Source organism: Malaclemys terrapin, chromosome 2 (assembly GCF_027887155.1).
Source record: "Malaclemys terrapin pileata isolate rMalTer1 chromosome 2, rMalTer1.hap1, whole genome shotgun sequence".
In the NCBI taxonomy this organism is placed as follows: Eukaryota; Metazoa; Chordata; order Testudines; family Emydidae; genus Malaclemys; species Malaclemys terrapin.
In genome coordinates this window covers 39,384,409-39,406,347 of record NC_071506.1, presented here as the reverse complement: position 1 = coordinate 39,406,347, position 21,939 = coordinate 39,384,409, and the positions used below count along the sequence as shown (strand labels likewise).

The 21,939-nt window shown below is 41.7% G+C and overlaps 1 protein-coding gene across 6 annotated transcripts in view; it reads left to right on the top strand.

The window, feature by feature from the left end:
* Nucleotides 1-21,939, top strand: part of VPS13B (vacuolar protein sorting 13 homolog B) — a 960,935-nt gene that overhangs the window by 146,899 nt on the left and 792,097 nt on the right. For all 6 annotated transcript variants that reach the window (XM_054017509.1, XM_054017507.1, XM_054017510.1 and 3 more), the window contains exons 8-12: nucleotides 4,731-4,999; nucleotides 7,838-7,933; nucleotides 8,312-8,434; nucleotides 15,341-15,478; nucleotides 19,166-19,253. In XM_054017509.1, coding sequence (XP_053873484.1) covers nucleotides 4,731-4,999; nucleotides 7,838-7,933; nucleotides 8,312-8,434; nucleotides 15,341-15,478; nucleotides 19,166-19,253 — 714 coding nt within the window. The remainder of the gene's footprint in view (nucleotides 1-4,730; nucleotides 5,000-7,837; nucleotides 7,934-8,311; nucleotides 8,435-15,340; nucleotides 15,479-19,165; nucleotides 19,254-21,939) is intronic.

Sequence of the window (21,939 nt, the reverse complement as noted above, 5' to 3'; positions counted from 1 at the left end):
ACAAATTAGAGGATTGGGCCAAAAGAAACCTGATGAGGTTCAACAAGGACAAGTGCAGAGTCCTGCACTTAGGATGGAAGAATCCCATTTACTGCTACAGACTAGGGACCGAATGGCTAGGCAGCAGTTCTGCAGAAAAGAACCTAGGGGTTACAGTGGACGAGAAGCTGGATATGAGTCGACAGTGTGCCCTTGTTGCCAAAAAGGCTAACGGCATTTGGGCTCTATTAGTAGGGGCGTTGCCAGTAGATCGAGGGACGTGATCATTCCCCTCTATTTGACATTGGTGAGGCCTCATCTGGAGTACTGTGTCCAGTTTTGGACCCCACACTACAAGAAGGATGTGGAAAAATTGGAGAGAGTCCAGCGGAGGGCAACAAAATGATTAGTGGGCTGGAGCACATGACTTATGAGGAGAGGCTGAGGGAACTGGGATTGTTTAGTCTGCAGAAGAGAAAAATGGGGGAGGGAGATTTGATAGCTGCTTTCAATTACCTGAAAGGGGATTCCAAAGAGGATGGATCTAGACTGTTCTCAGTGGTACCAGATGACAGAACAAGGAGCGATGGTCTCAAGTTGCAGTGGGGGAGGTTTAGGTTGGATATTAGGAAAAACTTTTCCACCAGGAGGGTGGTGAAGCACTGGAATGGGTTACCTTGGGAGGTGGTGGAATCTCCTTCCTTAGAGGTTTTTAAGGTCAGGCTTGACAAAGCCCTGGCTGGGATGATTTAGTTAGGGATTGGTCCTGCTTTGAGCAGGGGTTTGGACTAGATGACCTCCTGAGGTCCCTTCCAACCCTGATATTCTATGATTCTATGAACAGTCTAGAGTTTCACTGACACAGTCTTAGATCCAGCTTATTTTTGACTTTTTGTTAGACAAACTATATTGTTTTAGGTGTGTTAGTTCTGCTAAATTCTACTTAGCAGCTATCTCAGCTTTCCACTGGTTTGATAATACACCTCTACCCGGATAGAATGCGACCCGATATAACATAAATTCGGATATAACGCAGTAAAGCAGCGGGAGCCCCGGGCCCTTTAAAGCACCACCTTAGCCCCACTGCTTTACCGCATTATATCCGAATTTGTGTGGAGCCCCAGGCCCTTTAAATCACCGCTGGGGCTCCGGCAGCCGGGCTCAGGTGGTGATTTAAAGGGGCAGAGGCTCCAGCCGCTGCAGGGAGCCCCGGGCCCTTTAAATCCCCGCCCGAACCTCACTGCCAGAGCTCCGGCGGTGATTTAAAGGGCTGGGGCTCCACACGAATTTGGATATAATGCGGTAAAGCAGCGGGGCTCGGGTGGCGCTTTAAAGGGCCCGGGGCTCCCGCTGCTTTACCGCGTTGTATCCAAATTCGTGTTATATCGGGTCGCGTTATATCGGGGTAGAGGTGTACTTTTGTATAAGATGCCCATAAGATTTTTGAAGGGCCTGGAACAGTTGTACTGTCACATACAAGATCCTGTTACGCTGTGGGACTTGAATTTGATTTTGTCAGAGCTTATGGGGTTTCCCTTTGAGCCTTTAGTTACAGGCATTTTTGGTGGCCACCACTTCTGCCAGGACAGTAGATGACTCAGGTGTGCTGATGTCTGGCTCTCCTTTCTTTAGATACAAGGTTTACCTACGTCCGCATCTGAAGTTTGTTTGAAAAGTGGTGTCTAATTTCCATATGAACCAGGCAACTTACATACCTTTGTTTTTCCCAGAGCTTATTTAAATAAAACGAGGAGTGGCTGCACACTCGATCGTCAGGAGAGCATTCGTGTCCTATCTTGACAGGTCCAAGCAGTTCCTCTTGTCTTTGTAGCGGTTTGTGGCAGTCACAGACAGGATGAAAGAGGTCCCAGTATCTTCTCAGAGGATTTCATCTAGGATAGCCTTTTGTTGTTGTTTGTGTTACAACTTGGCGAGCGTTAGAGCACCAAGCAGAGTGACACCACATTCAACAAGATTGTAAGTGACCTCTGCGGCCTTTCTGGCTCAAATGCTTATCTTAGATATTTATAGGACAGCAGCTTGGTCTTAAGTACACATGTTTGCATCCTATTATGACATCACTCAGCATTCTAAAGTTGATGAGAGATTTGTGAAAGTTGTCCTCCAGTTCTTATTCAGATAGACTTCAATCCTTCTTCCTGATTTCGCTACTTGTGAGTTGCCAAGAGCGTAATGTGCAATCATTCAAAGAAGAAAAAATGGTTACTAATCTGTTCTGTAACTTGACAAAGCCCTGGCTGGGATGATTTAGTTGGTACTGGTCCTGCTTTGAGCAGGGGATTGGACTAGATGATCTCCTGAGGTCTCTTCCAACCCTATGATTCTATGACTTTTTGAACCTCTTTCCACACAGAACTTAACTCCCTTGATCTCATCTTAATTAATTCTTCTTCGCTTAATTTCTGCCCTTTTCCTTTTATTAGAGCTTGAAAAAATGACCTAATATCCACTAACCAGGGAGCAAAAAACCCGTGCTGCCTTGTCCTCTCAAATCCACATTCTGCAATTTAATATGGATGAAACAGTTGTGTATGGTTTATAGTCCTGTCTATATTTAATTGTAAGTTATTATAAATGAACTTCATACTAAAACTTTGCAGTTGTAATTTACTACAGCTCTTGTTTTTGTATACCATGTTTCCCTTCTTGGCTTCCCTCTGCTCCTCTCCATCCCACCTCATCTTTTTCGATCCATGGGACTTTTTGCAGACTTTGGAAGATAGCACTGGATTCGTTTACTTGGTACACCTATTTGCAAGGTGATCTGCACAACCATAAGGATTAAAACCTTTTATTTAAATGGCAACTCAAATGTGCAGGAGTTGATGGTTCTCAACTAAGAAAAGCTTTCTAATAACTTAAGAAGTGTGTTTTTTTCCAGCCTTGCTTTTTATTACCTCTCTTTTCCTTCTACTCTTCGTTTTATTCCTACATTTTGTGCTGTGTTGATTCCTTCCCCTTTTTCCCACTTATACCTTTCGTGATGTTGCCTCTTTTCCTCAAACTTGGAGAGTTCTCTTTCTTCCTAAAAATTAGGTCAGTTAACATCTTTAGATTTTTTTTCAAAATTAACTTATTTTGTTAGCTTTCTATTCCTGAGCTCTAATCCAGGGCCTTCTATTGACCTCTTTCCTTACCCTTTCTCAAAATATAAATATCCAGACCCATAAGATACATGACTATACAGCATAAAAAAAATCACAATAATTTGTTGTATCCCTTGTTCCTTGTCCTGTTCCTCCTCTTTCTTTGGTCAATTATTTTAATTTCTTGTATGTCTAATTTAGATTTTCACTTGTTTTAAGATAGTGACTGTTCCTCCCTCCCCATGAAGCACCATGCCCAGATGTAGTGATAATATGTAGGCAATATTATACTGTAAATATATTCAGGCTGTTTGTCAGTAACTAAGATGGCCACCTCTGCTTCTCACTACGTGAGTTGTAACAGGGAAATTCCAAAATTTAGATTCGGTGGAGAGGAGGAGGAGGGAGAACCCTACAGAAAAGAATGAAAATGGGTGTATGAGATGGGAAATTTCAAAATAAAAAAACAATTAAAAATACCTTTTGACTCATTTTCCTCCTTCACACTCAATTCTATTCCATTGAAGTCACTGCACGAACATCATTGGGTGCAAGATCATACCATTCTTATTTACTTTAATACCTGTTGTCTCTTTTCCCTCCTTTCTAGTCAACAGGGCTTTTGTTCCTAGAATATATGCCATATGTTGTTTAGTTTGTGTTTTTATTGTTTGTCAGAGAAGTTGTCTCTCAATTCATTTTGAAACAGCCATCAGCCATTAACTTCAGTGTTTTTCCATGATGATTATTCTTTATTTGTATTTCTGTTGCGCCTTGAGTTCAGGGCCCTATTGAGTTAGGAGCTTTAAAGACACGGAAAAATAGTAACCTTCTTGTCCCAAAGAGTTTACTATCTAAGGTTTTATCTCATAAAATCGTGAGTACCCTGAAGGGCAGAAAAAAAAGCAGTAAATAGAAAAATAATGTGATGCATTAAGTCCCGAATTAGGAGGAAAAGGGACCAAAATAAAGGTGAACATCATTCTTTGACATTAAGTTAAAAGTTGTTCTGTGCTAAAACTGGATGCTATTTTTGAGTATTGTGAATTATATGGTGGAGTTACAGTACACATCTCTGAAAATAAGGGGTTGTTATATAATTGAGATAAATATAGTGTATTTATAGGGTAGCAATCACCATTGTATACAGGCATCAGCATAAGACTGTGTTAAACTTTCATTGCTTGGGGTTTTAAAAATAAAGCTTTCCTCCCACTTTTTATAAAATTGAACTTTAAAGTTGTAAGATTGCCTTACTTAATGAGATTTGGTTTGAAACTTCAAGAATAGCCTCAATGAGGGAGGACTGAATGTGACTGAGAAACATGTACCATAGAGAAAAACACTTGAAGTCCATAGCATTTCTGTAATCATAAGGGAAAATATTGGTAAAAGTCAACAGAGTTGAGATTTGCTACCTTAAAATCTAAAAAAATAATGTTTTTTTTAGGAGCTTAGGAAGTCTTAGCGGGAAGCTTTTATTTATAAAAAATTGTATTGGTATTAATGAGACCAGAAACAAGAGAATGGTGTGTGAAACTTACCCCAGATAACTGCTTACATATTATAATTGTGGACATTGCATAAAATAAGAGCTTTTAATCATTGTTGAGTTTAAATTTGATTTATATTTTGTATCAAAAGGTATAGAAGATGAAACAGGTTCAGATATGCAATATTCTACCCAGTATATTAACCAAGAACCCTACATGCATCAAGATGATGATCAGCAGCAGGGATGGGTTTCCTGGGCCTGGTCTTTTGTTCCTGCTATTGTGAGTTATGATGATGGAGAGGATGACTATACTGGAACAGACGGTGGAACAATATTGCATCAGCAGAAATCCCAGGCCCTTAGGGATCCTATTGTTTCTATTGGGTTTTACTGCACAAAGGCAACTGTGACTTTCAAGGTAAGTACATCTCTACATTATAGTCTAATAATTGTTTTGCTGAGCAATGAATTAATGTATTAGATTTCAGTGTATGGTTATTTGTCTTTTTAGTAAAGAGAGGAAAACTTACATTGCTGAAAATACGAAGCAATTGTAAAGTTTTATTCTTCATCAAACAATTTGCAGTTAACTTGGGTTTGTGAGCTGATAGATACAAAATTTAATTCAATGAAAAAAAAAATCTAATTCTGAAGGGAAACCATTTTAATTTAGCACTAAAATAGATAAAAGACTTGAAAGAAAGAAAAAGTTCTTAATACCAAAGAGTATCCATGAACATTTATTTTAATATTGGCTTCTGAGACTATATGACGTTTTTGCAAATTCACTTGATTTCTTGTAAAAGTACTTTTGCTGATTATAGCAATTTGATAATGGCTGGAGTTATTTTCTTTACTGTGTAATAATAGATAGAACTGGACCTGGAACATCCAAGATTAAAGTAAATTTTAGTTGACATTTTTAAATACTTGCACTTCTATTGGGAGTCACCTTAGGAACAGTAAAGAAAGAAATCATACGCGCGTGCACATACATACACATTGAGATTTGTATAAATTTTTTCATAAATCAGTGATCAAAATAATCTCAAATAATAAATGAATAGATCTCTGCTTATTCCTGTTATGAGTTTTCAGAAAGCAATACTGGGCAGTCATTGATTTTATGTAATTTTGTTAACTTAATTACTAATAAAACACTAAGATTTACTGACAGGAATTAACATGATAAAAAATGGAGCCTAGTTTAGCAAAGTATTTAGACACATGCCGAATTTTATGTTCATGATTAGCCCGACCAAAGACTACTGATGAGTTTATAGTTAGGCATATGTTGAATAAAGGCCAGAATGCTTTAGAGCAGGAAAAGAATGGATGGTGGAGAATCTGCATTTTAAAAAGACATGTTGATGTTTTATAAAAGTTTCAACCACTTCAGCTCTGACAGTTGCTAATTATTTGCTAATGTAAGAATGTAAATAATTTTATTTAAAGGATTTATTAGGTACTTGAAACATATCTTCATGTCTTCTGTTTAGTTAAAAATGTTAATTAATATGAATGGAGGAAAATATGCAGCTTTCTCGTGATTTTCACTTACCTTGTTTTGTATAAAAGAATGGGAGTTGTAATTTTTTTAAAAATCGCAGTTGGAATTAAACGGTTTTGCCTTGTTTTGTGTTCCCATGTGCAGTATTGAATCTTGGTTCTACAGCCCTTGCTCACATCAGAAATCCTACTGAAGTCATTGGACCTATTTACGTCAGTGGTTCTCAACCTTTCCAGGCTACTGTACCCCTTTCAGGAGCTTGATTTATCTTGCGTACCCCAAGGTTCACCTCATTTAAAAACTACTTGCTTCCCAAATTGGACATTAAAATACAAAAGTGTCACAGCACACTATTACTGAAAAATTGCTTACTTTCTCATTTTGTCCGTATGAAATTTTAGTTTGTACTGACTTTGATAGTGCTTTTTATGTAGCCAGTTGTAAAACTAGGCAAATTATCTAGATGAATTGATGTACCCCCGGAAGACTTCTGCATATCTTGATGGATATGCGTACCCCTGGTTGAGAACCACTGATTTACATGAGCAAGGGTTGCAGGATTGGGCCCCTTAATAGGCTTGTGCATTTAATAGGCTTGTGCATTTAATCTTAGGATGTGGTAAAAATTACTTATAAATTATGGCATCTTGCATTTTATATTTTTAGAATGCAAAGTGGTATATGAGAGCAGTATGGTGACATTTAGGAGGAAAACATTAGAATTCATTGTTCTGCTTGCATGCAAAGAATGTATGGAATTAATTTGTGGTTCATATTTTGGTCAAAAAATAAGGTCAAGTTTCTGCATTAGCATTCTGAACAGTTGATACCATTCCAGCTAAAAAATCATGCCAAATTAAATGTAGCATTTTTCTAATAATGTTGAAAATTGTTCTTGTAATGTCTGAGTTCTTTTAATCAATTAATTGCTTTTCCTCCACAATAATTGCACACAGCTGAATGGTGATCTTTTTTTTTTTTTTTAAACCAATTTTACTTGAGCTTTTGGATTACAGAATTTTACTAAGAAACAGCAACCATTTCTACACACTCTTGGAAATAACTAAGTAATGAGAGCCGGTGTTTATTATATAAAAATTAAAACTTGAATTATTAATTTCAGCAGATCAAACTATAAAAATGCAAAACAAAGAAAAGTTACTAAAACTTCATATAATACTGTTTAACTTTTTCCATTGTATGATTTACAGTTTTAAAGTTTTGATAAATATCTAAATATTTAGAGCAGAGAAAATAAAATTTAATAGAGTTTTATTTTAAAATAACATGACAAAAAAGCAATTTAGGTATGATTCAAGTTCATAATGTTATCTTTAATGTTATTTATGCTGTGAATTATTTACTATGCAGCATAAATGTTTTAATATTTTTATGTATTTTTAGAGCAGTTTATAAACTGGCATGTGTATTGCAGCTGCATATCTGTTACTTTACTTTTTATACAATATTGCTATAAAAAGAGAAGCTAAATAAAAATACTAAACTGTTTAAAACTTTCTTAGCAATACTTGAGATTAAATTGGCATATTTCAGCTAGAAGTTCGTGTATTCTAATATGGGTAATGTGTTACAGCTGTTTTTACTGCACCTGTTTCCTGCCTAATAATAAATTTTGGCCTATACTAACATTTAATTTGTCTTCATCAATTCTTATAGTAATGACAGATTATTGCTATTTAATGCTAATATTGGCTAATATAAGGTGTTTATCATATTGTTTCATAGCTTACTGAAATGCAAGCTGAAAGTAGTTATTATAGCCCTCAGAAAGTAAAATCCAAAGAAGTTATACGTTGGGAGCAAGAAGGAACCACAGTTGAGGTAATGTTCCATTACGACTGAATTTTCAGGTTATAGTAAATGTCTCGGCAAATTGATGTATAATAAATATTTTTCATCAGTCAAATATTTTGAAATGGCAGTTAATATTTGGTTGTATATTTCTATTTTTTTTAGATAGTTCACTAAAGTAATTCCTATTTCTGTTACTACAAAGTTAGAACACCATATTACTAAGATTTCGTAAGAGTGTACTTCTAAAAATGTTATTATTGAATTAATTTCTTGATTAATTAAAAACTACACTTGTAAAGCTTACCATATAATATATTTTAATTTTCTCTACTTTTTCTTTTTTTTAGATTTTAATATCTTCAGTCGTATAGTACTTGTTATCATATAACTTTTTTCCTCCAATAGGCCCTTATGATGGGAGAACCTTTCTTTGACTGCCAAATAGGTTTTGTTTGTTGCAAAGCTATGTGCCTTAAAGGAATTATGGGAATTAAAGACTTTGAAGAGAATGTGAACAGAAGTGATGCAGTAAGTTCATTTGAAATACTGCTGATTCTTAAATACAACAATGTTGTTGTGCTTTATTGATTTAAAATATTAAAAATATGTAATTTTCTTAGGTGTGGAGAAGAGTACAGTGTCACAGGAATCCAGTGTTTAGTGGTAATATGTATATCTGGCATGATTTTGGGGAACTTTCTCACTCAGAGAGAAAGGATGCTGTAAAGTTACTACACCATAGAAACTATACACTTATTTCTTAGTAATGCAATTTCCTGCGCATTTATTTGCCAAGGGTTTCTGATTTAATAATCCTACGGCTACTAATACATTGCAGTTACACAGCACCTTCCATCTGAACATCTCTAAATGTTTTTCAGAGATAGTTGTTTTTCAACAATCATGCCATGTATGATTGTATTGAATCCTGGCTGCTACCCTCTGAACTCCCTATTCTTCTCCCTGCAACAGCCATGGTTGTTCTTCGAGTGCTTGCTCATGTTGATTCCATTCTAGGTGTGTGCGTGCCCATGTGCACAGCTGTCGGAGATTTTTCCCTTAGTGGTATCTGATGGGCTGGCTGTGGTGCCCTCTGAAGTACTGTACTATGCCATGGTATATTAGGCGCCGCTGACCCTACGCCCTCTCAGTTTCTTCTTACCACCCAGGGCGGTTGGACGGCGCGCCTTTTTCCCTTGCCTAGCAAGTGGTCAGCAGTTCTCTCCCTTTCTTCAAGTTTTTAGTGTCTTGTAAATAGTTCATTTACAGTAGTTAGTGAGTGAGGTAATTGTTAAGTACAGTTGTTAGCAAGTTAGAGTCCTGGCGAGGACTTTGCCCCAGGTGAGGCACGCCTTGGTCTCTGGGTTTTAAGCCCTGTTCTGACAGTAACAGGCCTATACCTATTAGTGACCCCCATAGCAGCTGCCTGAAGTGCTTGGGGGAATCACATGTGAAGGACAAGTGTTGCATCTGTAAGAACTTTTGTCCCTGAACAAAGAAAGAGTCCGACATCTATTTGAGGGCCTTTCTCATTGAGGCTGCCTTCTGCCCAGCCTCAGAGCTGTCCTGGCCGGACTTGACTCCCAGCACTTCAGCCTTGGTGCACAGTGCACCCCCAGCACCGCTCCCCTTTGCTGGTACCCAAAAAGAAGTCAAAGAAGCGTGACTCCCCGGAACTGGGCAAGAAAAGGCCAACGGGCATCGGGTAAAGGACCCAGTTTGGGTCACCCGCCCACCCCAGAGCTACATGAGGGGGGCCTCCTAGCTCCCTGAGAGATCCGCCACTGACTCCAGGGAGTGGTAGGGGACCAGATTCATAGCGGGGCCAATGCCTTCCCAGGCCCTCCTGGTGCCCAGAGAGCAAAGGACTCTCCCAGTGCAGCCAGCACTGCATGCTGCAATGGACCCGGAAAAGGTTCTCCACAAGAACAAGTCAGCCATGATAACCCCCCAGAGGGCAAGTGAACCTCCCCGGTCTCCAGAGCAGAGGCAGCGCTCCCTGTCGCTGCTTCCCAGGTCTCCACAACAGTACTGGTCACCAGTTTGACGTTTTAGATAGCAGACACCGTGCTCTCGGTCTCCACCCTCTCAATGAGGTTCACATGGAAGGAGGGAGGCATTGGTCACTGAATGGCTGGCACTGGTCATCCTCCCGCCAACTGTCTCCACAACATAGGTTGCCATCACCTAGACCATGAGAACGTTCTCCAACACGATACCGATCCACCTATTCGAGGCATCATTCACCAACAGCGATGGTTAGCTGCCAGACTCAGGCGTTGACGGCCCCACCATGGTCACCGGAAGGGGAGTCGTCTGGCCTGGAAAGGGAGTTCAGCCTATCACCGAGGCATCACCGGCATGACTGGGCACCTGAGCTGCGTCAACTTCAGTGCCGTCCTGGCAGCACTGCACAGTGGCTCTACTGGAATGCCTGGGGCATTCTGGTTATGCTGATGCCCCCTTTGCACCAGTCTTCGGTCGCCACTTCGGAAAAGCAACCAGCGGTGTCAGGCTCTGTGTGCGAAACGCAATTGGATGCTGGGGTGGAGGAGTGAGTCTGCACCCCAAAATCCTCTTCCCCCATGGGGATCGATGACCCGGGCCCCCTCCTGGTGAGTCAGTCGTTGTCGTCCTCTCCAGGTGAAGCTGTGGTGGGGCCCTCTCAAGCTAGCCCATGGAGGATTTCAAGGAGCACTAGGTCCTGCTCTGAAGGGTGGCCACTGGAGTTGGAGGAGATGGTGGAGAAGTCGGACATCTTCCAGTGCATGATGGGGTGTTAAAGATAGCCAAAGCCGTCTTGCAAACCCCATCTTCAGTCCCGCTCACCTCCAAGAGAACTAAAAAGAAATATTTGTCCCAGCCAAAGGGTTTGAATGCTTGTACACCCACCCGCCTCTAGAGTCACTGGTTGTTTCTGTGGCCAACGAGAAAGACAGATGGGGCAAACCAGTTCTACCCCCAATACTAAGGAGGCCAGGATGCGGGACCTTTTTGGAAGGAAAATTTATTCAACGGCCAGCCTTCAGTTCAGGGTTGCAAACCACCAGGCTTTTTTGGGGAGATATAACTTCCTCCGTAAGTTCAAGGATTTCCTGCCCCAGGACTTGACCCAAGAATTCAAGGCCCTAGTGGAGGAGGGTACAACAGCGGCAAGATTATCCCTCCAAATGATGTGGGATGTGGCCGTTTCAGTGGCCAGGATGGTTGCGTTAGTGGTGGTCATGAGGTGCAGTTCCTGGCTTCAAATTGCGGGCTTATTCCAGGAGATGCAGTCCTCCATCCGGGACCTCCTGTTTGATGGGAATGGTCTCTTCGCAGAACAAATGGATGCGAGGCTGCATGGACTAAAGTACTCTCGGGCCACCCTCTGCTTGCTGGGTCTGCATACACATCAGTCGGTGAGGAAGCAGTCCCATCTGCCCCCCGCCTTCAAGGCCCTGGCAGCCTCGGCAGGGCTCTGCAAGGAGAAGGGCTAGAGATATGAGTTTTAGTCGTCACCGCCCTTCCTCCTGCCACTCACCTGTACAACCTGACCCGGCAAAGCATCATCGGGGCCAGAAGCGCTCATTTTTAGGGTGCGCTTGAGAGTGAAGTCCCAGTCAACTTCCTGGATCCACCTCATTTTTTCCTCAACTGCCTACACCACTACTGTTCAGCTTGGTCGTGGATAACTTCGGACCTCTGGGATACACCCTGCAATTCTTGGCCACTTCCCCTCCACCCCCCCTTCCCCGTCTCTCTTCAGGGACCCTTCTCACAAGCATCTCCTCGTTCAAGAGGTCGAGAACCTTCGGCAGCTAGGGGCAGTGTAGGAGATCCCTTGGGAAGTGAGAGGAAAAGGGTTCTAATTCCGTTATTTCCTAATCCTGAAAGCATCCTGGACCTGCGGTGCCTCAACAAATCTTTCAGGAAGTTGAAGTTTTGCATGGTCTCCCTAGTTTCCATTATCCTCTCCCTGGATCCGGGAGACTGGTACGCCTCCCTTGATTTGAAATATGCTTATTTCCATATCTCCATCTTCCAAGGGCACAGACAGTTTCTCCTTTTTGTAATGGGCACTGTCCTTTGGAGACTCGTCGGCCCCAAGGATGTTCACAAAAAGTTTGGTGCCACTGGCTGCTTACCTGAGGCGTTGAGGTGTTCAGGTTTACCTGTACTTCGACGATTGGCTCATTGAGGGCTGATCTCAGGAACAGGTGCAACGAAGCCTTGATCTGGTACGTTCCACCTGCCATGACCTGGACCTGTTGATAAACTAAAAGAAATCGACCTTAAAGCCGGTGCAATGGATAGAGTTCGTAGGGGAGGTCCTCGGCTCCACAGGACCCAGAGCCTTCCTTCTGGAGGCCCGCTTCCAGGCAATGTCGGACCTGATCTCCTATGTGAATTACCACCCGCTCATTCCTGCCTGAGGTTGTTAGGCTACACGGAGGTGTGTACGTACGTGGTCCACCATGCTCTGCTGTATCTCCAGCCACTGCAAGCGTGGTTGGCGTCGGTCTACATCCCCAACAGACGTGATCTAGACCGCGTAGTCAGGGTGCCGGATCATATACAGTTGTCCCTGGATTGGTGGTTAGACCCCCATTTGGTGTTGGAAGGAGTTCCCTTCACGGCCCCATCCCCGTCATTGACCCTGGTTTCCGATGCCTCGGACCTGGGCTGCGGAGCCCACTTGCCCGAGATCAGCACACAGGGCCACTGCTCGAAGGAAGATCGGTCCCTCAACATAAACCTCAGGAAGCTCAAAGTGGTTCGATTAGCCTGCCAAGCTTTCCTGCCCCATCTAGAGGGCAAGGTGATACAGGTCATGATGGACAATACCACTGCAATGTATTATATCAACAAGCAGGGCCGAGCCAGGTCGTCGGCCCTTTGCCAAGAAGCTCTTCGCCTTTGGAATTTCTGTGTGCAGCATGCAGTTCATTTGGTGACTGCGCACCTTCTGGAGCCAAAAATGTGTTAGCAGATTGCCTCAGCAGGACTCTTCACCACGAGTCGTCGCTCCATCTGGAGGCAGTCAGTAGAATCTTCCAGAGGTGGGGAACTCCCCAGGTGGACTCGTTCGCGTCCTGTCAGAACAGGAAGTGCCACATGTTCTACTTTATTCAGGGGATGGACAGGGGCTCCCTGTCGGATGCCTTTTTGCTCCCATGGTTGGGGGGCTCAGATGTATGTCTTCCCACTGGTGCCCTTGATCCAAAGAGTCCTCATGAAAATCAAACAAGAGAAGGCGACGGTGATTCTGATAGCCCTGGCTTGGTGTTGCCAGCACTGGTTCCGCACACTGATGGACGTTTCGGTAGCTGCCCCACTGGAGCTGCCTCTTTGACCAGATCTGCTGTTCCAGAATCACAGCAATCTTCTGCACCTTAACCTGGTGGTGCTGCACTTGACAGCCTGGCTACTGCATGCCTGAATGCGGAAGAACAGGAATGCTCAGCCCGGATCCAACAGGTCTTGTTGGGTAGCAGAAAACCCTCCATCAGAGTGACTTACCTGGCCAAATGGAAAAGGTTCACGTGCTGGTCTCAGACCAAGGTATACAGCCAAACAGGCCTCACTGCAGGTGATCCTGGACTATCTTCTGCATCTCGAGCTCCAAGGGTTATCCTTGTCATCAATTAAGGCCCACTTGGCCATTATTTCGGCCTTCCCTCCCCCCCCCCCAAACCCCTCCAGGGCAGGTGTCTTCGCTGATGACATGACAGTTCAGTTTTTGAAAGGTTTGAAGTGACTCTATTCCCATGTCTGGGACCCCGTCCCTCCTTGGACCTGAATCTTATGCTATTGCAGTTCATGGGTCCCCCCCTTTGAGCCTCTGGCTTCTTGATCCCTTCTCCTCCTCTCCTGGAAGGTTTCTTTCCTGGTTGCAATAATGTCTACCCGCAGGGTCTCAGATCAGGGCGCTTACGTCAGAGCTACCACATACAAGGACAAGATCCAGCTAGGCTGCACCTGGCGTTCCTGCCCAAGGTAGTTTCACAGTTTCATACCAGCCAGGACGTATACTTACCTGTCTTCTTTCCAAAGCCTCATAAGTCGTTGGAGGAGGAATGCAAGTTGCATTCTCTGAACGTCAGGAGAGCGCTTGTGTTCTACATCAACAGGACTAAGTCATTTTGTAAGTCAAGGCAGTTGTTCATTGAAGTGGCAGACAGGATGAAAGGTCGTCCAATGTCCGCTCAGATGATTTCATCCTGGATCACTGCCTGCATCTGCTGTTGCTGTGATCAGGTAAAAGTCCTTCCAATGGCGATTGTAACCACCCATTTGACTAGGGCAGAGGGGGCATGAGCGGCCTTCCTGGCCCATGGACCTATTCAAGATATCTGCAGGGCCGCTACCTGGTCATTTATGCACTTACCCAGCAGGCCTGAGACGATGCAGGCTTCGGTAGAGCAGTGTTACAAGCAGCAAGAGCATGAACTCCAGGGATACTGCTTGGGAGTCACCTAGAATAGAGTCAACGTGAGCGAGCACTAGAAGAAGAAAAAACAGTTACCTACCTTTCATAACTGTTGTTCTTCAAGATGTGTTGCTCATGTCTTCCATTCTAGGTAGGTGTGCGCCCACATAAACAGTTGTTGGAGATTTTTGCCTTAGCGGTATCCATAGGGTCGGCTGCAACGCCCTCTGGAGTGCCGTACTCATGCGTTGGTATATTAGGCTCCGCCGGTCCTACACTGGCTCAGTTCCTTCTTGCCAGCAACTCTGACAGAGGGGTAGGAGGGCGGGTAGGTAACAGTTTTGTATCTTTAAGCTTTTTACCGTGTTCCCACAGTGTCATCCTACCTATTCTCAGGTAAAGTATAATTTTAAAAAGGAACTACTCTTAATGGGAAGTGAGAGTGCTTAGCCTCTCTCAAAAGACAAGGAAGGGAAGTTGGAGGGCTACAGACAAGACTGTGGCTGAAGGGGGATAAGATAGTGAGCAGGTCATAGGTTGAAGTAGCCACGTTTATTGTAAATAGATAAACGATTGTGAGGGGACTGGGCAGCAAGCTAGGAAAGGGGATTTATAGTGATAAGGCAGAAAACAGAGGTGAGAAGATGGAGAGCATATTTCAGTATAATAATAATTCAAGGCTTCTCCATATTAATATCAAGTTCTAAGTATTCTGGGCTAACAAACTACAGAACGGTGAAGTTCATTAGCCCAGGATATTTTTATTAACTTGTAAATAAGGAAAAGCTTTGAAGTTAATTAAATAATTGTTTTAATATCTTCAGCTATACCAGTGTTTTTGCCGAAAACTGAGGAGTGGATTTAAGGTGGCCTGTTTCAAGTTTTCGTAAGGATTCATGTGGATTTTACTCATAGATCATTGTATGAAGAAACAACAGAAATGTTTGGTCACACTAACCTGACTTTTTCTCATGTTTGCCCTCTTGTCTCTCACTTGCTTGTTTTTTAAACCACCTTTTAAGGAGGCCTACTTCTTCAGTTGTGGAGAAAATCTGAGTACAAAAGGAATGACGTACCTTACCAATTCACTATTTGATTACAGAAGTCCAGAAAATAATGGGATTCGTGCAGAATTTATTTTGGATGCAGCTCATCATAAGGTTAGAAAATAATTTTTCTTTTCTATTTTTAATTTTTCAATGGATTTTAAAATCTATGTACTTTTAAAAGACCAGATTCTGCCACCCTTTCTTATGTTGAATAGCATACTCTACAAATGGCCTTAATGGCCCCCCAAAAGGGCAAATTTTCAAAAGTGCTGAGCAATCAGTAGCTGCATTGATTTTAGAGTTTGAGCGCTTGTAAAAGAAACCAGAAATTAAGAGGAGCACCAGCACCATGTATCCAAACAGTTCTTTATAGACCACCAGCAAGTGCTCATCCAACCCACCAGTCTTATAATAGAGAGTTTTGGGTCAGTATTATAAATATATGAGATGTCTCTCGAACAAGAAACAGAAGTCTTGAAAACACAAGATTTGGTAGGAATCGGTGATTTTAACCATTCTGACATCTGTTGGAACAGTAAAATAGCAAAACATAAAATTTCCAAGAAGTTCTTGGAAGGTGCTGGGGACAACATCTTGTTTCATACGGAGGAGGATGTAAGCAGACGGGAAGTTCATTATAAACGTGATTATGACTAACAGGGAAGAATTGTTTATGGGGATGAAAAAAAATTATGGTGATTATGAATTGGGTGAATAAGACACATGTGTCCGACGAAGTGGGTATTCACCCACGAAAGCTCATGCTCCAATACGCCTGTTAGTCTGTAAGGTGCCACAGGACTCTTTGCTGCTTTTGCAGATCCAGACTAACACGGCTACCCCTCTGATACATTAATTGATAGATTCTATGATCCTAAGGAAAGGAAGGAATGAGAGCAGCAGAATCAGAACAATGGACTTCAAAAAAGCACATTTTAACAAATTCAGGACTGGTAGTTAAGGTCTCTTGGGAAGAAAATCTAAAGGAAAAAGGAGTTCAGAAAAGCTGGCAGTTTCTCAGAGGCAGTATTTAAGGCACAGCAGCAGAATATGTGGATGTAAAGAAAAAAATAGGAAGACTAGTATGAGGCCAATATGATTACACCAGGAGGTCTTTAATGAGCTGAAAATAGAAAAGGAATCCTACCAAAAGTGGAAACATGGGTAAACTGCTATGGATTAGTACAAAAGAATAGTGCAAGCATATAGGAACAAAATCAGAAAGGCTTAGACACAAAATGAATTGTACCTAACAAGGGACATGAAAGGCAATGTGAAAAGGTTCTTTAAATACATTAGGAGCAAGAGGTAGATAAAGAAGAGCGTACGTCCTCTACTTAGCAGGGAACGAGAGCTGCTAATAGATGACATCAAGAAGGCTGAGGTGTTGAATACCTGTTTTGCCTCAATCTTCATTTGAAAGGTAAATTGTAATCAGATACCTACCATGATTGATATTAACAAAATGGGTAAGGAGCACAAACCAGAAGAGGGAAAGATCAGATTAAAAAATATTTAGATAAGTTAGATGTATTGAAGTTGATGATCTGACTAAATTCAGCATAGGATATTTAAGGAACCAGCTGAGATAATCTTGGGACCATTAGCAATCATCTTGCAGAATTTATGGAGGATGGGTGAGGTCTGAGAGGACTGGAGAAGGGCAAACATCCTTTAAGAAGGACCCAGGAAATTATATACTAGTCAGCCTAACTTCAATATGTGGAATTATTAACCAATCAATTTTTAAGCACCTAGAGGATAATAGGGTGATAAGGAAATAGCCAGCATGGTTTTGTTGAGAAAAAGTCATGCTAAATCAGGCTAATTTCCTTCTTTGACTGGGTTGTTGGCCTTTTGCAGAGGTTCTCAAAGGGTGGTGGTGGTGGTGCGCCAAATGTATTTTGATGGGGGGAGGGCATGAGAAGCTTTAGGGGAAAAAAACTTACTATGCACATTCAGAGCTGGGTGGCTGGAGAGCTGAGGGGTGGTGGGAGGCGGGCGTAAACTGCTACAGACACAAAGAAAGGGAGGGGTGTAATCAAGTAAGTTTGAGAACCACTGGCCTACTGGATATGGCGGAAGCTGTAGATGTGATATCTTGATTTTAGTAAGACTTTCTGACATAATCCCACCTGAAATTCTCATAAGCAAACTAGGGAAATGCAGTCTAGATGAATTTACAATAAGAGTTGGTTACACAACTGACCGAAAGACCATACTCAGAGTAATTACCAGTGGTTTGCTATTAAACTGGGAGGATGTATCTAGTGGAATTCTTGAAGGGTTCTATCCTGTGTCTAGTACTATTCAACATTTTCATTAATGACTTAGATAATGAAGTGGAGAGTATGCTTATAAAATTTGCAGATTACACCAAACTGGGAGAAGTTGTAAGTACTTTGGAGGACAGGATTAGAATTTAAAATGACGGGGACAAATTGGAGAATTGGTTTGAAATCAACATGATGAAATTTAATAAAGATAGGTTCAAAATACTACACTTAGGAAGGAAAAATCAAATGCACGACTATAAAATGGGGACTAACTGGCTAGGCAGTAGTACTGCAGAAAAGGATCAAAAAATGATAAAAGGTTTAGAAAACCTGACCTCTGAGGAAAGGTTAAAAAAACTGGGAATGTTTAATCTTGAGAAAAGAAGGCAGAGAGGAGATCTGATAATTTTGCAAATATATTAAGGCTTTTATAAAGAGGAGAATGGTGATCATTTGTTCTCCTGATGGTAGGACAAGAAGTAATGGGCTTAATCTGCAGTAAAGGAGATTTAAGGTTAGATATTAGGAAAAGATTTCTAACTCTGAGGATAATTAAGTACTGGAATAGGCTTCCTAGAAAGTACTGGAATCCCTGTCACTGGAGGTGTTTAAGAACAGGTTGGACAAACACCTGTCAGGGATTGTCTAGCTATATTTGGCCCCGTTTCAGTAGGGCGGGAGGATGGACTAGGTCACCTCTCAAGGTCACCTTTCCAGCCCTACATTTCTATGAATCTATATACTGCTTAGAACAAAAAGAAAAGAAAAGAGCAGTACAGTAGATATCAATCTAGAGATGCCTCAACAGAGTGAAATTGGTAAAGCCCCAAACCCAAACATTTATGAATACCATTTACTTCTCCTTAATTAAAAAATGCCCTTTCCTTGACAAGTTTTCTATAGTTTTCTTGCTTCTATGAATTACAATGAGATATTTTCTAAAAATCGTAATGATGTAGTGACTTAAGTTTTCAAAAGGCTAAAGATAAAATGCATTGTTTTGTTTTAAAAAATCAAAATATTTTAGAATTAACAAGCTTTAGTTTTAATTTTACAGTATTAAACAGGTCTGCTGGGATGTAGGAGGTCTAGTGAAGAATATTTACTCCATTAAAGGTATTAAAAAACTATATGTTATTGATAAAGTGGTCAAAATGTCAAGCTGATATTATGGATCTCCTTTCTGTGTGGTGTGCAATAGAAGTTAGATTACCTATCTGAAAGGTGAATTCTCTGAGATGACATCTGTCTTCTGTTTTGATAAGCCTTTCTGTGTATTAATGCACAAACCCAAACATCAGAGGGGTAGCTGTGTTAGTCTGGATCTGTAAAAAGCAACAGAGAGTCCTGTGGCACCTTTAAGACTAGACATCTGTTAGTCTTAAAGGTGCCACAGGAGACTCTGTTGCTTTTTACAAACCCCAACAAGCATATATGTTTTTGATACTAGGCCTATTAGTTTGTAATCTCAAGATTCTTTCCTTATACAGCTTTTGATTTATTTGCTTTGTTTTGTTGGTAGGAGACATACTCGGAGGTGGCTGGAATGCAGAGGTTTGGTGCCTTTTACATGGATTACTTGTACACAATGGAAAGCACCAGTGGCAAAGGTACGCCTTTTCTTTGTTTTGCCCTCTCTTGAAAAACAGAAAGCAAAGATTTTTTGACAGCCACCCGGGCCTTGACCAGCTGTCCTCTACCTTACCTTAGATTCATTTTTGCAGTTGCTTGTTGGAACTGACATGTTTGAGTTTTCTTAGATTCTTGGTATTCTAACTTGTTTTTTTTCTCATAGGTCAGTGTTTCCCAAACTTGGGACACTGCTTGTCTAGGGAAAGCCCCTGGCGGACCGGGCCGGTTTGTTTACCTGCCGCGTTCGCAGGTTTGGCCGATCGCGGCTCCCACTGGCCGCGGTTCGCTGCTCCAGGCCAATGGGAGCTGTGGGAAGCAGTAGCCAGTACGTCCCTCGGCCCGCGCCGCTTCCAGCAGCTCCCATTGGCCTGGAGCAGCGAACCGTGGCCAGTGGGAGCTGCGATCGGCTGGACCTGTGGCCCGGGCAGGTAAACAAACCTGCCCGCCAGGGGCTTTCCCTACACAAGCGGCGTCCCAAGTTTGAGAAACACTGTCATAGGTGATTGGAAAGATATTTTTTATAATCAACAGCTAAACTTAAAGAAGTTTTCTATTACTAGTACAATCTAGTAGTGTACTAGATTGAATTTTGTGTAATGTCACATTTGAATGACTTTTTAAAAAAAACAACCTGATGCTGTAAAAAAATTTGAGAAATAATTCTAGTTTTAGAATATATTTTCTGTGATTTCTTATTTTATATATAGATGATTTATCTGACGAGATCTTTGTTTCTTAAGAGTTCATCTGTTTTTTGGTGCTCATTTTCTACTTGATGTCCTAGGGCCATATCATATTCCCCAGGAAAAAATGTTCAGAAGAAGAAAGTTACAACACCCAGATTACATGGCTAAGTGTGTAGACAACCCTACACATTTATTATTTTGGGATAGTGGGATTAGCAAATGCACAGAAGATGGTGGGTTTATAGTATTTTTAATTATGCAGTTTGAGGATTTATGGGAAATATTGGTTCAAACCATGTGTGTATATAGACTTCTGCACCAATTATCATCCATTCTTGAGCTTTCTAATTTTGACAACGTGTCTGGCTCATTTAAAAGTTATCGTGTTCCTCTGAGGATAGCTAAAGCTACCCAAGGTTAGTTAAATCTTCAGCATGTAGCATCTTTTTATATTATAATTTTTGTATAGATAATTCAAGGTCATTTTCTCTGAGCGAATACCCTGTAGAGCTGCTATTCCATAGCTCCACCCCATTGGGTAACTGCTTCTTTCCCCACCCGCATTTAAGGACGAACAAATACTATTGCCATGGGGGTTCTTTGGTGCCTACTTGGGGGCTTCTGACGAAGCAGATTTATATGTGCCTGCTCCAAATCAGCTGTTTTCTGTACATATGCTTACCTTTATGCTGTGGAACTCACAATTGTCTGTAAAAACAATTTTCACATATATGGAATAGTGATATCAGCTGGGGAATGGTGAACAGATGTACTATTAAAGAAAATATTTTGTTCTTATGCAAAGTCCTCAATTTAAAAAGACACACTTAAGTTTAGTACCTCTAAAACTGGATATTTTTCTTTGGTGTCCTGTGCATATTACCACTCTCAAGATGTTCTGAACTGGTGCAGTCTGACCCCTAGAGCTTTAACTAGCAGTAGTCATTAGGGTGCTCACGCTCCTTCCTCTCCCCTCCCCTCAGAGACTGTCAAATGTTCCAAGGCAAGAGTATAAAAGGGGTGTGGCCCTCCAGCTACCTCTGTTCCTTTTAACTATGACCAGCTGAACCTTTTGTGTGGAGCTCAGGTATCCTCTTGTATCCATGATTAGTTAGTTAAAATCTTAATTGTTAGTAGCTATAGAGAGTTTTAGTCCTATAGTTAGTAATAGTATAGCTAGCTGTCGATGGAATCAAAAAAGAAACATGGTTTCAAAAGATATGTATCCTGTCCCGCGATGTTCCCAGCACCTGGTGCACATGCTGGGTGCCTGTCATGTGTAAGGGAAGGGCACTCATCTGCCAAGTGCTCAGTTTGCTCTACATTTATCTCGAGAGCAAAGAAAGAAAGAACAGATTACAAGCAATCCTGTTGAAAATAGGCTTGGCTGCAAAGCCATCTGGAACTGGCAAGATGATCCATAGACTACCATCTGCCCTGGATGGTTCTGTGGGTAAAAAAGATTATCCTCTTGATAATGATTTATCTACGCAGGCAAATGTCAGTAGTCAGTCCTCGACAGTGTCATCCTCTCTTAAGAGAGCCAATCCGCGAGTGAAGGATTCCACTATGCACACTAAATATAAAGAACCATATACTGAGATGCAGCTGCATGGAAAAGTGAGGAAACTTTCTTCGGATCTGCTACCATCAGATCTGGATGAGCCGGTTCCAAAAAGAGGCTTAAGGAGCTAGTGAAGCAAGGACATATTATGACACCAGTGACTGATACTATGGCACCACAGTGCACAATTGTTCAGGTGCAGGTTTATAGATTGGATTTGACCTCAGAGCCGCCAGATATGGAGTCAGTTGTGTTATTGGAGCAAGGAGAAACCATACTCCAACAGTCTCAAATATGTCTGTCTCCAGAAGGGAAAGGATATGTAGAGGAGTGTGGGGGTTCTCCTCTTCCTTCAACTCCAAGGACATTTTCTGGATCCCTACAAAAGAACTGTTCTCCAATTTCCCTTGTTCA